The sequence below is a fragment of the Geotrypetes seraphini genome, chromosome 4 (assembly GCF_902459505.1).
Source record: "Geotrypetes seraphini chromosome 4, aGeoSer1.1, whole genome shotgun sequence".
Classification (NCBI taxonomy): domain Eukaryota; kingdom Metazoa; phylum Chordata; class Amphibia; order Gymnophiona; family Dermophiidae; genus Geotrypetes; species Geotrypetes seraphini.
In genome coordinates, this window is record NC_047087.1 from 239,165,627 (window position 1) to 239,181,188 (window position 15,562).

The 15,562-nt window shown below is 43.0% G+C and overlaps 1 protein-coding gene across 2 annotated transcripts in view; it reads right to left on the bottom strand.

Annotated features, from left to right (window-relative positions):
* The window catches only part of LOC117360079 (broad substrate specificity ATP-binding cassette transporter ABCG2-like), a 76,561-nt gene that overhangs the window by 35,036 nt on the left and 25,963 nt on the right, over window positions 1-15,562 (bottom strand). For both annotated transcript variants that reach the window (XM_033943717.1, XM_033943718.1), the window contains 4 exons: window positions 14,388-14,540; window positions 8,397-8,554; window positions 7,137-7,288; window positions 4,938-5,063 (listed from right to left, as the gene is read on the bottom strand). In XM_033943717.1, coding sequence (XP_033799608.1) covers window positions 4,938-5,063; window positions 7,137-7,288; window positions 8,397-8,554; window positions 14,388-14,540 — 589 coding nt within the window. The remainder of the gene's footprint in view (window positions 1-4,937; window positions 5,064-7,136; window positions 7,289-8,396; window positions 8,555-14,387; window positions 14,541-15,562) is intronic.

The window sequence follows — 15,562 nt, forward strand, 5'->3', positions numbered from 1 at the left end:
AGGTAAATGCTCTGATGCTCATGAGCGTCGGAGTAATTACCTCACCAGCCCACAGTTGAAACCGCTACTGTTTTTTTAGTAAAACCCAGCATTAGCCAGTTACCAAGTTCAAGATGGTTTATACATGGTCACAATATAATAAAATCAGTATTAGAAACATTCTCTAAAAAAGTAAAAGTAAAATACTATAATTTAACTACATAAACTTTCTTAAACCATGTACAGTACAAGCGTATTTTACTTAGCATTCATTGCCATCCAAAATCCTATATTGTAAGAGCCTTCAAAATGAAAAGTGAAAAACTTTTATAAAAAAGAATACAGGGGCATGTTTACCAAGGTATGGTAAGCAGTTAGCACAGGTTTTAGCATGTTCTGACCATAAGTACTAGCCTGTATCTGGCACTAAATGATTAGCATATGATAAAGTGGGCAGTGGCTAGGGTATGGGTGGAGACTGGACTGGGCCTGCACATTTCCATCACTGTGCACAGGCAGTGGCATAGTAAAGGGGTGGGGGATGGTCCATCTCGGTTGCCCTCATGGTGGGGGCACAAGCACCCTTCCTTCCCCGCCCCCCCTCCTACTTTGCACATGTGCCACTTCCCTTCCCCCGTACCTTTTTAACATATACGGCACGAGCAACAACCCCAGCCTGCTGCTTGTGGCCAGCGTCGGCTCTTCTTCTGATGTCACTTCCTGAACCCATGCCCAGGAAGTGACATCAGAGGAAGAGCCGATGCTGGCACGAGCAGCAGGTTGGGGTTGCTGCTCATGTTAAAAAAGTATGTGGAAAGGGAAGGGGTGCGCGCACAAGGCAGGGGGGGGGGGAGAAGTGGATGGGGGGAGCGTAGAAGAGGGTGGGTTTGGGTTGCCTCTCACCTGCTCTACACTACTGAGCACAGGCTATCAAACGTGCAGTTACCATAGCATTAGTTGAACCTATCTCAGTACATTGTGGTAGGAGCATCTGCTTTCATAGTGTCTGAAAGTAAAGAGTGTTAAGAACATAAGAATAGCCTTACTAGGTCAGACCAATGGTCCATCAAGCCCAGTAGCCTGTTCTTACGGTGGCCAATCCAGGTCACTAGTACCTGGCCAGAACCCAAAGTGTAGCAATATTCCATGCTACCAATACAGAGCAAGCAGTGGCTTTCCCCTGTAATAGTCTGCATGTGTGTTCTTTTCTTCCTAATGAGATGCCTCCCCCTTTTTTTGCATCGGTACCAGAGACGACAGAGTATGTGTGTAAGGCAGTATTGGGATCTGAACCTTTTCATCCCCCATGTCTTTATCAATAATAGACTATAGACTTTTCCTCCAGGAACTTGTCCAAACCTTTCTTAAAACCTGCTACGCTATCCGCTCTTACATCCTGTGGCAACCCGTTCCAGAGCTTATCTATTCTTTGAGTGAAAAAAAATGTCCTCCTATTGGTTTTAAAAGTAACTTAATCGAGTGTCCCCTAGTCTTTGTAATTTTTGACGGCGTGAAAAATCGATCCACTTGTACCCGTTCTACTCCACTCAGGATTTTGTAGACTTCAATCATATCTCCCCTCAGCCGTCTCTTTTCCAAGCTGAAGAGCCCTAACCATTTTAGTCTTTCTTCATACGAGAGGAGTTCCATCCCCTTTACCATCTTGGTCGCTCTTCTTTGAACCTTTTCTAGCGCCACTATATCTTTCTTGAGATAAGGAGACCAGAATTGAACGCAATACTCCAGATGAGGTCGCATCATGGAGCAATACAAGGGCATTATAACATTCTTAGTCTTGTTAACCATCCCTTTTTTAATAATTCCTAGCATCCTATTTGCTTTTTTGGCCACCGCCGCACATTGGGCGGAAGGTTTCATCGTTTATATGGAAACTGCAGGAGGAATACTAGACATGCACCTAACAGTTACCACAGACTCTTCACACTTAAGGCACGCTGCTGTTGACTGTTAACCCGCGTTAGGTGCAAAAACCTAAACGCTCTTCGGTAAACATGGCCCAGAGTACCCAAGGAAAGAAACCCCTAAGGCCTTATTTTCATTGACATATAATGGGAGAAACATTTTTAGATATATTTTCCCCAAGTGTTAGTACCTACTGGGGAGGCTCCATCTGTCTATCTGTACACATAGACACACAGACATATATGCCTCATATAGCCCCTAACAAGGCACATTTTGCTATGTCTTTTCACACCCAGTCGCTGAACAGACCTGCATGTCTTTGGAAATGGAGGAAAGGGAAATGTACCATTCTGTCACACTATAAGAGCAATTGTATAAAATGGAAGCCTACCTTTAGGGGATGGGACTTGATATACTGCCTTTCTGCACTTACAGTCAAAGTGGTTTACATATTATATCTGGGGCAATGGAGGGTTAAGTTATGTTATATGTGGTCTTATGTCTCACTGAATCCTCTCAGAGTGGAGTTCTAGGCAGATGTGAGAGATTCAGGGATTTTATTCACTGAAGCTGCAGGGTAATTCCATATCAACTAGTCCAATTTCATGGAGGGTCCACATTTGACATCTTCTGTAGATATAAAAAAGGGGCCCCTAACTCTTGAACTGGTTGAGATCATGCCCCAAAACTTTGGATATCTTTATTAGAGGTGCCAATGTATCCCCTGAAAAAAAGTCAACAATTTCTGAGATGGCTGAGTGGGAAGTTCTGGACTACTTAATATGGAATGACCCTGCAGTTATACACTGGGACAGTAGGAGGCGGTAGACAAATCTGCGAGAACTACCTGTCCCAGAATGCCCTGAGTTTTGCAGCTCAATGCTGAGTCAGAGGGTTGGGACTTAGACAGGGAGAAGTATTTCTGCCCCAGTCTGGAATCATTTGGAGAGGTCTGAAGGAGTAGAGAGCCTAGAGAGAAAAGAGAAGAGAAGAGGGTTCCAACCTGATATTCTAAACTGTTTTCACACACTGCTAGGTTGAGGTAAGCTATTGTTTGTGGAGTTATGAACTTATTTCCAGGGTCTGGCTAGAAATAGCCCTGGCTGAACGAGATGACTGCTAACCTTGTGTTTGAGGCGTGGCAGCTGCTAGCCATTGGAAGCCTATTTTTGTTCCTGTAATTCAGAACCTTAGTTCCATTCCTGTTGGTTGAAAAAGTATAACTGTTGCCAGTACCTGTGAGGAAACAGGCAGTTTGTGTGCCAATAAATACCTTATATACTAGAATATAAACTGAGATTTTTGAGCCAAAAAATTGGCCCAAAAATGGGGGTCTTGGTTTATATTCGGGCCAGTGCCCACCCGTCCCCCTTACAGACTTGTTGCAGGCCTCTGCTGGGCTGCTAGGCTCTGCACCCTGTCTCCCCTCCCTGCCCTGCCCATTGTACCTCCTCTCTGCCAATATCCTGCATGCCGCTGCAATATTCGTATGATATACGTACCTGGAATCCCTGGTGGTCTAGAGGTGTAGCAGGCAGGAGTGAGCTTTCCATTCTCCTGCCCCACTGCTAAGCCAGTTGCTGCTGCAAGTTCTGGCTTCAGCTGCACTGAGCAGGAGTATGCTTTGGGCACTGCTTTTCAGCGCTGAGCGGCTTCCTGAATGGCTCCTGTGAATTCTCGTGAGACTCGCCACAGCCATTCAGGAAGCTGCTCAACGCCAAGAAGCAGTGCCCAAAGTGCGATCCTGCTTAGTACACCTGAACCACCAGAACTCAGGGCAGCAACCGGCTCAGCAGTGGGACAGGAGCGCGGAAAGGAGGGGAGGATATTCAGCCAGTCTCTATCCCATACTTTGGCCCCGGTTTATATTCAGGTCGGCTTATATTCAAGTATAAACAGTACTGCCAAACAAGTCCAGAAATTAATTTCTGTAATGTGCAATATTTCAGGCCCTTTGGGTCTCTGTTCTGCTTCTATGTAAAAATCTTTTGTATCTCAGTGAGTGAATGAGAATTTGGCACTAATTATAAATAAGTCCTTTTCTGAAGGATAGTTAACATATATTTTAAAAGAGCTAATGCCTGTCCTCTTTTCAAGAGCCATAGACTGGTTGGGTCAGATGAATCCAATTTCTTTACTGCTATTTTTATCAAAACGTTTTGAAAATAAATTTTTTAAATGAGCTTCAGGATTATATTGAGCCTCAATATATTCTTGATCTTTTCAATTCAGATTTCAAGCGAAGCACAACACAGAAACTTGCTTTGATATTATACACCTAGGCCGGGATGCTCTAAACTAGTGGTTCCCAACCCTGTCCTGGAGGACCACCAGGCCAGTTGGGTTTTCAGGATAGAGAGAGAGAGATCTCCATATAATGAGAGGTGATCTCCATATAATGGAGGTGCCAGGCATGCAAATCTGCTCCATGTATATTCATTAGGGTTATCCTGAAAACCCGACTGGCCTGGTGGTCCTCCAGGACAGGGTTGGGAACCAATGCTCTAAATGGCACCCAAACTCAGTAAAAAAAATACCATTTAAACAGTGTTTTTAACTGAGTTTCAAGATGCCTACCAGCGCCTAAAAAAATTGGCACCGGAATAGGTGCTTCAGGTTGCCTAAAACCACTGTAGGCGTGGCTAATGCTGGAAGTGGAGTTAGGCAGCCTAAAGTGCCTATGGAGAAACGATTTACATCAAAGGTAGGGACCAGAAATGTAGGCCTGGAAAACCCTGGCCTACCTTTCCGGCGCCTGCCTTTGCTGAAGGCGCGATTCTGTAACCGGAGCTAGTGCACGATTGGCACACAATCGGCGGCCACTTTTAAGGCGGCTGCCGACAACGGCACTGGTTAGAGAATCTAGCCCCAAGGCTTTACGCTAGGTACTTTTGAAAGCAGAACATTCCAATCTGGAAGCATAGGGTTTGCTCACTTTCAAAAACATATCTGAACCTTACTGCTTTTGTAAATTAGAGACAGAATCTGAACTTTTTGTTGGTACCTTGTGTTACAGAGATTATCCAAAATTTTACCTTTGTTAGAATGTGCAATGCTCAGGAATTCTCCATCTTTTTTGTTTGCAGTCACAGCCGTGGACTCTCCATTAATAACGTCCAGAAAGAAATCTGCTGGGTTATTATAGGGTTCACATTCATAGCCTTCAAAAAACAGAATGGAAGAAGCATTATGAGGGCAGTTCTACAGCCATGTTGGGGGTTTTATTCATTTGTAGTCTGAAGGATTATGTGCACATCAGCACTCAGTACATTTTGCAAGTGATGAAGATTCTTGAATACTGAATGGACATCAAAAAAGAGATGAGTTACTATTTATATACTATTTGGGATATGATTTGGAAATTTTTTTTTTAAGTGGACTAATTACAAAAGTTAATCTACATATTTTGCACAATACAATCATGGACGTTAGCTACGTAAAACATTTTTCATAGACATTAAGAGCAATGCTTCTGACTCCAGTCTGTCTGTCCATGCATATGTTCACTTTCAAAGTATACACCATTTCACGCATAGGCAGCGGAATACTGTTTTTTTTTTTTGGGGCGGGGGGCAAGGAGCACCACTCTAGCCCCAGCGGAATCCTGTGGCACTGCTGCACTCTACCTCCCAATTCTACCTCCTACCTCCTCCCGGTGTGTTGTATCTTAAATCTTCAGGGCAGTTGCCGCGCAGCATCGACGAGCAGGTCAGCCCTTGGAAGCAGAATGAAGGGTTCCGGGGCAGGTCTGCTCATTGACGCTGCGTGGCAGCTGCCCCGAAGATATAAAGTACGACATCGAGAAATGGGTGGGAGGGCGGACACCAACTGTTGACCACCAATTTTTGGGGAAGCCATGGACCCTGTGGCCTCCCCTGTTCCGATGCCTATGATTTTCTGTACATATGTGCACATATGTGCTGGTGGTATGTTCATTTATGCTCGTTCTTGGCACCTAAATGTTGGCATCCTCTACAGAATAGCCTTCTAAGAGGGCAATTCTATAGCAGGATGGCTACTAAGGGCTAATTAAGGTGCCTATTTAAGTCTATTTTATAAAGAAAAGTAGTCACCTAGTTTTCTTTCTCAAATACTAGTGTAATTGACCTCGATTTAAGGTGTAATCTCTTACACTAGCCCTGCTGCTGGAATATATGGCCATGCCTACATGCTAGAGAGTGTACTATTAAGAGTGCTTATGCAGCCCTTATGGTCCTCACATAAGAATATGTTACTCCCCGTTCCTCAGAGGTACCACCTGGGCCTCAAATACTTTCACTGTCCAAGGATTTAAGCACCACCTCCTCACTGGATCTTATTTTTGTAGTTTTAATAATAATTTTTATAAATATTTTAAGCATAGCTTAGCGTACTATATCTTAAAAGTACTTAGCTGTGTGGTCTGTCTTTCAGGGATTGTAAAGCCAACATGTTTCACCTGCTGGTTACTAATAGAAATATTGGATGTATTAATATTGTATGTTGCCTGTTAAGCACAATTGTTGTTTATTTTAAAAAATCTAAATAAAGAATTAAAAACAAACAAACAAAAAAAATCCTTGGACAGTGAAAGTATTTGAGTCCCAGGTGGTACCTCTGAGGATCGGGCAGTAACATATTCTATGTGAGGACTATAAGGGCTGTATATGAAATCATGTACTCTTAATAGTACATGGTCTTGATGATCCTCGCTAATTGATTTGTAAAATATTAAAGTGCTGTTAGCAAATTGATTATATATACTAGAGAGAACATATGTTCATCATGATATTTATGTGCATATCTATGTGCTCTTTTGGTTGGTATTGTACAAGAAGTCATTTACCTGCATACATATGTATATAAATAACTACAATACTTACACCTGTTGTTAGCACCTAAAACATGGCATCACCTTACAGAATTAGCTGGGTGTGTGTGGCACAGTGGTTAAAGTTACAGCCTCAGAACCCTGGGGTTGTGGGTTCAAACACACTCCTTGTGACCCTGGGCAAGTCACTTAATCCTCCCATTGCCCCAGGTACATTAGATAGATTGTGAGCCCACAGGTATAGACAGGGAAAAATGCTTGAGTACCTAAATAAATTAATGTATACCATTCTAAATTCCCTTGGGAGAACAGTATAGAAAATGAAATAAATAGAATTATCCCTTAATTGTCTTCTTAATTTCCTCTACTATTCAATGTACATTTGTGAATCTTAGAGTTGCTAGAACATACTAATTAAACTTACCAATAGTTTTAAAGTATTCAATAGACTCAGATGCAGGACCATGGTACAACATCTTTCCAGTAGCCAGCAATGTCAGACTATCAAAGAGCTTGAATATAGAATAGCGGGGCTGGTGAATGGAGAGAATCATGGTTCTTCCTTTTTTGGAAAGCCTTCAAAAAGACACATTTTAGTGAGGATCACAATTTTGTTTTTCTTCTCTGAAACTTCCTAAAATTATTCATATACTGTACCATTGACAAGGCCAGCTCATGGGACTGTGGTACCCTGAGCCAACTTTTGCATTGACCCCCCTCCAATCTGGTATCCTTCTCCTTCACCACCCTACCTGTGATCTGGTATTTCCTCCCCTCTCTCAAGTCTTCCCCTTCTCCTGGATCAAGTGAGGCACTGGCTTAGGGCACTGATGATAAAGGTGCCAAAATTTCAGCCTGGCATCTATTCCTCTAGAAGTTAGAAGGTAGACAGGTCTAGGATTTTGGCACCCTGGGCCAGGGCCTTATCTAGGCGGTTGAGCCGGATCTGACTATCGATTAAAATTAGAAAGCATGTTCAAACAATCAGGCTTCAAGATGTTATCATTGTATTGTATCTTAATATACAATCCTGTAAAACTGCTTTTCAACTGTATTGGAAAGTAATGCTATAAATAAAAATGTGCTTCTCACCCTCATCTCCCTCTCTAGCCCCTTTCCCCCCAAATCTTTAATCTACACCTTCCATCCCACTTAAGCTTTTCTTTCCCCATCCCCTTCCCTAATTCCTAATCACCAGCATGAGGGATGCCCACTCCCCGACACCCCAAAGCTCACCTAGACCTCCTCCCATACCTATTTCTCACAGGCTGGCTGGAGGGATGCTTATTCCCTCCGGCTGGCAGGCCTGCCTCCACAGAATGGCGGGCCTTCCCCTTTCTGGTGGATCCTGGGTTGCACTGGGGAGGGGCATAAGGCCTTGACTGGCCCAGACAACTAAAGCCCCTCTCATAGGAGGGGCCTGAGGCACCCGGGCCAACGGGGAATCTTGGGCCTCCCTCCCAGTGCATTCTGGGATGCCCTAGAGGTGGGCTAAGTCTCCGATTGGCCAGATCCCTTAGACTGGGGATAACGCTGGAAGACCTTTTCAGCCTAGAACAAAACCAATTTCTTTTTATATCCACAATTCATCAAGTTGCTAGGACTCAAGCACAAGTCGATGGCACCTAACAACAACAATCTTATACTACCAAAGACTAGTCCTCATTGTAACATGGGTTCTTACCTTTTAAGGAGTAATAACACAGCACTGGCAGTGCTGGCATCAAGGCCTGTGGTGGGTTCATCCAGGAAAAGAACTGGGGGCTCAGTAATGAGTTCCATTCCAATGTTTGTTCTCTTTCGTTCTCCACCTGACACCCCTCTTATGAGCTCAGTTCCCACCTATGGCAAAGAATTTGATTTGTTATTAGTAGAAAGTTCAGAAATTCAACAATTTGCATTGTGCACTAAGTACTAAATTCTAAGGCAGAATGGGACACAGTGTGAGTAGAGAAGCAAGGACAAAATTTCAGCTAGAAATAGAAGTAGTCACACAAGGGCCTTTAATTGTCGATAATGCATTGTTTTGTTTTATGTTTGTTATTGGATTTAATATACCATCTTTTGCTTGCAAACTAATCGGTTTACATTACATTATAAATAGGGCCTAACTAAGGGCCAGATTCTCTAATATCACTGGTAAAATCTGACGGGTCGCTGTAGCGGCTGTAAATGTAACGTTTCAAAAAAGATGAGTCATTCTCGAAGAACCACACTTGGAAATGAGGTTGCAGAGGGTCGCCAAATTTACATGAGATCAGCCGCTGGTGATAGCGATTGGCACATGTGCAGAATAGTCCACAGAAAGAGGCATGGGTGGATAGGAGGGGGTGGAGAACTACCAGCAACGCTATGTCGTTGTGTCAATCATAGGCACGCCAGTGTTATTAGATGGAGGGGAAGTGCAATCGTTGGCTTTCAACATGAGTATACACGACATTTCTTTAATACATGCCTCTAATACACATGCTCAAGATGCATGCATGTGAGATTTTTTTCCTCATCAATATATTATTATAATATATGTGAATAGTGTTGTTTTAAAATTTTTTATCATGAGCCACAGCCTGAGATGCACTTTTCACAGTACCAGCACCCCCCGGACCAACTGGTAAATTTTGCTCGTCAAAAGCTGGTGCTTTGCTTGGACAATCATCCGGCGATGATAGAGAATCACCTGGAGTGCTCATTTAAATATTAATGAGCCCATTTTACTATCATTTTAATAGTAATGATCTCGTTGTACTACATTTGTATGGCAGAGTCGGAGGCTGCATGGAAAAGACCACGGTGAGATGCTCTGATAAATACTTAATAGTACCTGAACGTATAAACCACCTTCATGGTTTTGCAAAGGGTGGTATATAAGTACCTTAATAAACATACCCCCTCCTTTACAAAGCCATGCTAGTGTTTATAATGCCGGCTATGGCGGTAACACCTGGGATGCTCATAGGAATTCTATGAGTGTCGGAGCTGTTACCGCAGTGGCTGGCGTTAAAAACGCTAGCGTGGCTTTGTAAAGGAGGGGGATAGTTTTTACATTCCCCTCTTCTGTCTGTTGGCCATCTCTGCTTTGTGTTTCTCTTTATTACTAAATTCACCATTTTTTTTTCTCCTATGGATGAGGGGAATGTAAAGATATAACGTTCTGGTCCTTTCTTGATTTGCAGAGACCTCTAGCGGTTCCATTAGAAAAAGGTCAAAACTCCATTATCCTTACTCGAACAGTTCTGGAACAAAAGGCTAATTCTCCTGTCAGTGACTGACAATGGTAATAGGTGACACTTCTGGAGGGAAAACTAAGGCCAAAGGAGTTTTCTTTGTCTTTGTCTTACTAGCCCAGTCATTGAATGTGGAGGGTGAAGGAGTGGGAACATTAATAGAGCCTATAAACTATTACACATACACAGCACTGTATACATTATATGCAGGTACTTACGCTGTCCCTAGGGGGCTAAAAATTTTAAGCTTTTGTACCAGGGGTAATGGAGTGTTAAGTGACTTGTCTAGGGTCACAAGGAACAGCAGTGGGAATTGAACTCACTTCTCCAGGATCTCAGTCTACTCCACTAACCATTAGGCTACTCCTTCACTCCTGCTACACTTACCATTGGTGGTAACTAGAATGGAGAGCCAGGCCACCACTACATTCTTCAAAGGAGAAAGAGGAGGAAGTGTTGGAATATCAAGCCTGAAGGAGTAGGATGCGACCAGAGGACAGTCTCTGAAGAGCCACCAGGATACAGAACCCCGGTAGCTGAGCTACCATCAAGGAAAGGACAACCTATTAAGGATTTTGTACCAGAAGGCTCATTTAGCCATACTTAACTGATACAAAGGCTTACAGAGAGGCTTCACTCTGGAATTCGTTGCCGGAGAATGTGGTGAGATCAGTTAGCTTAATGGGGTTTAAAAAAGGTTTGAATAATTTCCTAAAAGAGAAATCCATAGGCCATGGCAGTTTGAATGCAGAGCTCCTCTCCCTGGACAATCTGCCTGCTTTTAAATATCAGCAGCAGTGGGAGATCAATTACTTTTACACCTAAGCAGCAACGGGACCAACCCACCAAAATCCCACAGTCCCGATCCTGCAAAAATATGAGCTCCACCCTCCCTGCAGTCCGCTAGGAAAATCAACTGCTTTTACACCTAAGCAGCAGCAGGACCAGCCACCACTACTAAGAGCCCTTTGCCCCGATCCAGCCAGGCATGTGAGCTCCTCCCTCTGCAGTCCATTGGAGAGATCAATCTACCTGCTTTTAAATATTAGCAACAGTGGGAAATCAACTGCTTTTACACCTCAGCAGCAGCGGAACTATCCGCAACTACCAAGAGCCCACAGACCCGATCCAGCCAAGAGTGTGAACTCCACCTCCCCTTGCAGTCCACTAGGAAGATCAACTGTTTTTTACACCTAAGCAGCAACAGGACCAGCCACCACTACCGAGAGCCCTTTGCCCTGATCCAGCCAAACAAGTAAGCTCTTCCCCCAGCATTCCGTTGGAAAAATCAATATGCTTGCTTTTAAATATTATCAGAAGTAGGAGATCAACTGCTTTTACACCTAAGCAGCACCAAGACCAGCCGCCACTATCGAAAGCTTTTGTCCCAATCCAGCCAGACGTGTATGCTTTTCACCATACAATTTGTTGGAGAGATCAATCTGCCTGCTTTTAAATATAAGCAGCATTGGGAAAACAACTGCTTTTACACCTAAGCAGCAGCGGGTCCATCCGCAACCACCAAGAACCCACAGACCCGAACCTGCCAGGAATGTGAGATCCGCCCCCCCTACAATTCGATAAGAAGATCAACTGTTTTTACACCTAAGCAGCAATAGGACCAGCCGCCACTACCGGGAACCCTTTGCCACGATCCAGCCAGACATATAAGATCTTCCCCCAGCATTCCATTGGATAGATCAATCTACCTGCTTTTAAATATCAGCAGCAGTGGGAGAACAACTGCTTTTACACCTAAGCAGGATTGGGACCAACCGCAACTACCAAGAGCCCATAGACCAGATCATGACAGGAGTGTGAGCTCCACACCTCCTGCAGTCCGCTAGGAAGATCAACTGCTTTAACACCTAAGTAGCAGCAAGACCAGCTGCCTATAATAGGAGCCCTTGCCCCGATCCAGCCAGGCATGTGAGCTCCTCCCCCTATATCCCGTTTAAGAGATCAATCTACCTGCTTTAAATATCAGCAGAAGTAGAAAAACAACTGCTTTTACATACAAGCAGCAGCGAGACCTACCGCAACCACCAAGAGCCCACAGACCCGATCCTGCCAGGAATGTGAACTCCTCCCCCTGCAGTCCATTGGAGAGATCAATCTACCTACTTTTAAATATCAGCAGCAGTGGAGATCAACTGCTTTTACACCTAAGCAGCAACGAGACCAGCCACAACCACCGAGAGCACACAGACCCAATCCTACCAAGAGTGTGAACTCTTCCCCCCATGCAATCCGCTAAGAAGATCGACTGTCGGCTCTGGGTGGCTTTCCCGCAGAGAAGAGAATCCTGCATTCACCGTGGGCCTCATCTGGGACAGCCTCCTTGGAGCGGCTGGGGCACGGGCAGTGTGTCTGGGAGGAAATGCATGGATGGGAGAACATCGCAGGGGAGGAGACATAGGCATCCTGGGACTGTCGGCCAAGTCTCTTCCCTGAAGAAGCCCTTTCTGGAAACGTCAATCGCTCCTCCTAAACTTACTTGCTCCACTTCATCACTGACGCTGAAACCGTGGATTGAAGACAAAGTTTTATTTTATTTTTCTTTCCAGTTTATGATTTATCTTTAATCTTATCTATTGTTTTGCCTTTTGTCTTTGTTTTGTTCTATTTCTATCATTTAAATTTCTCCAGAATTCTACTGTTCAACGGCTCCCCCTTCTGCTTCTATTCTCTTCTACCTTCCAAAGTATTTAGATCAATGCTGTCTTATTAAAATGTTTATTTTATTTTTATTTTTCCTCTAACTCTACTTTTCACTTCTCTATTACCCTCCAGGTACTTTAGTTAGATTGTGAGCCTTCGGGACAGTAAGGGAATTTTTCAAGTACCTTTCTTATTTCTAATCTTAATGTATATTTTCTGTAAACCGCTTAGAACCTAACGGATGTAGCGGTATATAAGAAATAAATTACATTACATTACATTACATTCTTGAGATGGCTTTGGGAAATCCACTTCTTATTCCTAGGATAAGCAGCATAAATCTGTTTTACTACTTGGGATCTGGCTAGATACTTGAGACCCTGTGTTGGTCACTGTTGGAATCAGGATACTAGGCTTAATGGACCTTTGATCTGTCCCAGTATGGCAATTCTTATGTTCTTATGTAAAAGGATTTTTGTCTAGAAAAAGTCTATAGTATGGAAACTAACGCTGGGTTTTACTAAACTGTGGAAGAGCTACTTATTGCGAGCTGGCAAAGTAAATGTTCTGACACTCATAGGAATAGAATGAGTGTTGGAGCATTTAGCTTGCTGGTTCGCGGTAAGAAGCTCTTCCACAGTTTAGTAAAACCCAGCGTTAGGTCCCATACTATGATTACCAAGAACTGGAAAAATTGGGACAGACTTAATTTTTCCTTTTGGTGGGAAACTTTTATGTTTATGTTATAAATATGAAAAAATGAATTTAGAAATATCATGTCATAATAAACTATTTAAATTAACATGGGGTCCATTGACAAATATTGTTAACTCTGATTAGTTGGATTATGCCTTTATTTCCTATTTGATTTGCACATCCAGGGAGGGCGGGTAATATATTTTGTTGTATTCATTGATCGATTGTAAGTGCTGTCTATGACGTTAATTGTATGTATATATTTAATGCACTGTTCTCAAATTGAAAATTAATAAAGATTTTTTTTTAAAGAAGCTCTTCTGCTGATTAGTAAAAAGAACCTCAAGTGATTAAAACTAAATTTTTCTTTACCTTTGTCTCTATATAGCTGATACTAAAAATAATCTCATGTTTTGTTCCTGAAGTATCCAAATTTAAGTAAACCCTTTGGTTCAGAACTTAAATTCTGGCATGGACTGACTTACTAGATGAAAGGAGCATGCTGACCTCCCAGAATAAGCTGACCCACCCACAATCTAGTAAATTATTCTAAAAGTAACCTGCCTGATGTTCTGTGGACAAAATATGGTGTTATAATAATAAATTGAACACTATTTATGGATTATATTGAGGAGTTTTTATAACCCACGATGGAAGTTCACAGACCATTAGTCACTATCCCCCCCCCCCCCCTTTTTATGAAACCACGATTAGCTTTTTTAATTGCCGGCCATGGGGGTATTAGCTCCAGTGCTCATAAGAATTCTATGAGTGTCCGAGCTAATATCACAGCCGGCGATAAAAAAAGCCTAACAAAGCTTCATAAAAGGGGAACGGGGTATGTTACAAGAAATGCAGACATTTTTCTGAGGTCCTTTCCCCTCATATTTATGTGAAAGTTAAGTTAGCACCTTCTAGGCAAATGTGTCAATTCTTTGTTGTGATAGCTGTTGTTTCTTGTGGGGGAATTCTTAGGACCAGAGCCTATTTCTTTAATTTGCCATGCCAATCCTAGTTACTTTTTACCATAACCATTAATGAAATAATCAAATTACAGCTTGGCTTTGTTCACCCCGTCATTTTATGGAGCTTACCCTTGAGTTGGCTACTTTTGTTAGTCCAAGCTCAGTGATAACTTGGTCTACCCTCTCTTCTTTTTCTTGAAAGTTTATTGAAGTGGGAAGCCTCAAGGCAGCAGAAAAGAGCAAATTCTCTTTCACCGTTAGCGTGCCCATGACTACATCATCCTGTGAAGGACAAAATGCAAGTTCAACGCATAGTTATTAAACATATGTGTATGGCAACTTAGATAGTGTTATTTCTGGAGACATGTGTAACAACTGGTTATTGAAATGCTGGGGATCACTCCTGCCCACATCACTAGACAGCAGGAATTTAGACTACGGTGGGCAGGAGTGATCCCCTAGTCATTCTTGACAGCACTGATATTGTCTAAGGGTAGTCTCACAGTACTATTGCTAGGGATTTAGACTAAGGTAGGCACGGGGGTGGGGGGTTGGGGGGGTGGAGGGGCTATGGCCTTGGGAGGGATTTTTGGTTGGGCGTTATTCATAGCTCAGGTGATGTTTCTTTGTTTATTTGAAAATTGTAATAAAGAATGTTTCAAAAAAGCCCCCCTTTTACTGTATGTTGATAACCCCTTCGTTTAGCGATTTAGACAGCCCAATGCCTTCTGGACAATTGTTTAAAAAGCACAGACAGATGAGATGCATATTTGCCACCTGTATAATTTGCTCTGAATATTGGACCAGTTGAGAGTAACAGGGCCTGCAATCATGGCTGGTGTTAGACATACAGGGGCCCAGGGCAGAAACTGGAGAAGGGGCCCCAAAATCCACCTGCAGGCCATGCCTCCTTCAGATTTAGGCAGTCTTGGGGAGTCTCTTGTGGTATGGGGGCCCAGCTCAATTGCTCCGTTTGCCATCTCCTAAGGCCAGCCTTGCCTGCATTAAATTGCATTAACATGTTAACACACATTTCTAAATGTATCTAGGGCTATAGAAGGTGACATGATTTATCTAAGATCACAAGGAACCTCAGCTGGGATTTCAGCCTTGTTTGGCACATAAACCATCTCTACAAAGGCTGTAGGAGTCCGACTTCCTCAGCCGACTGCTATAAATGGTACACTACTACTCCTCCACCTCACAGAAAACTTTACTCTTTCGCTCTCCTGAGTTGGGAACCCTTAGTTTTTATTTATAGTGTCTGCAGCTTATCAACACCTGTGACCTTTCTCATTCACTCT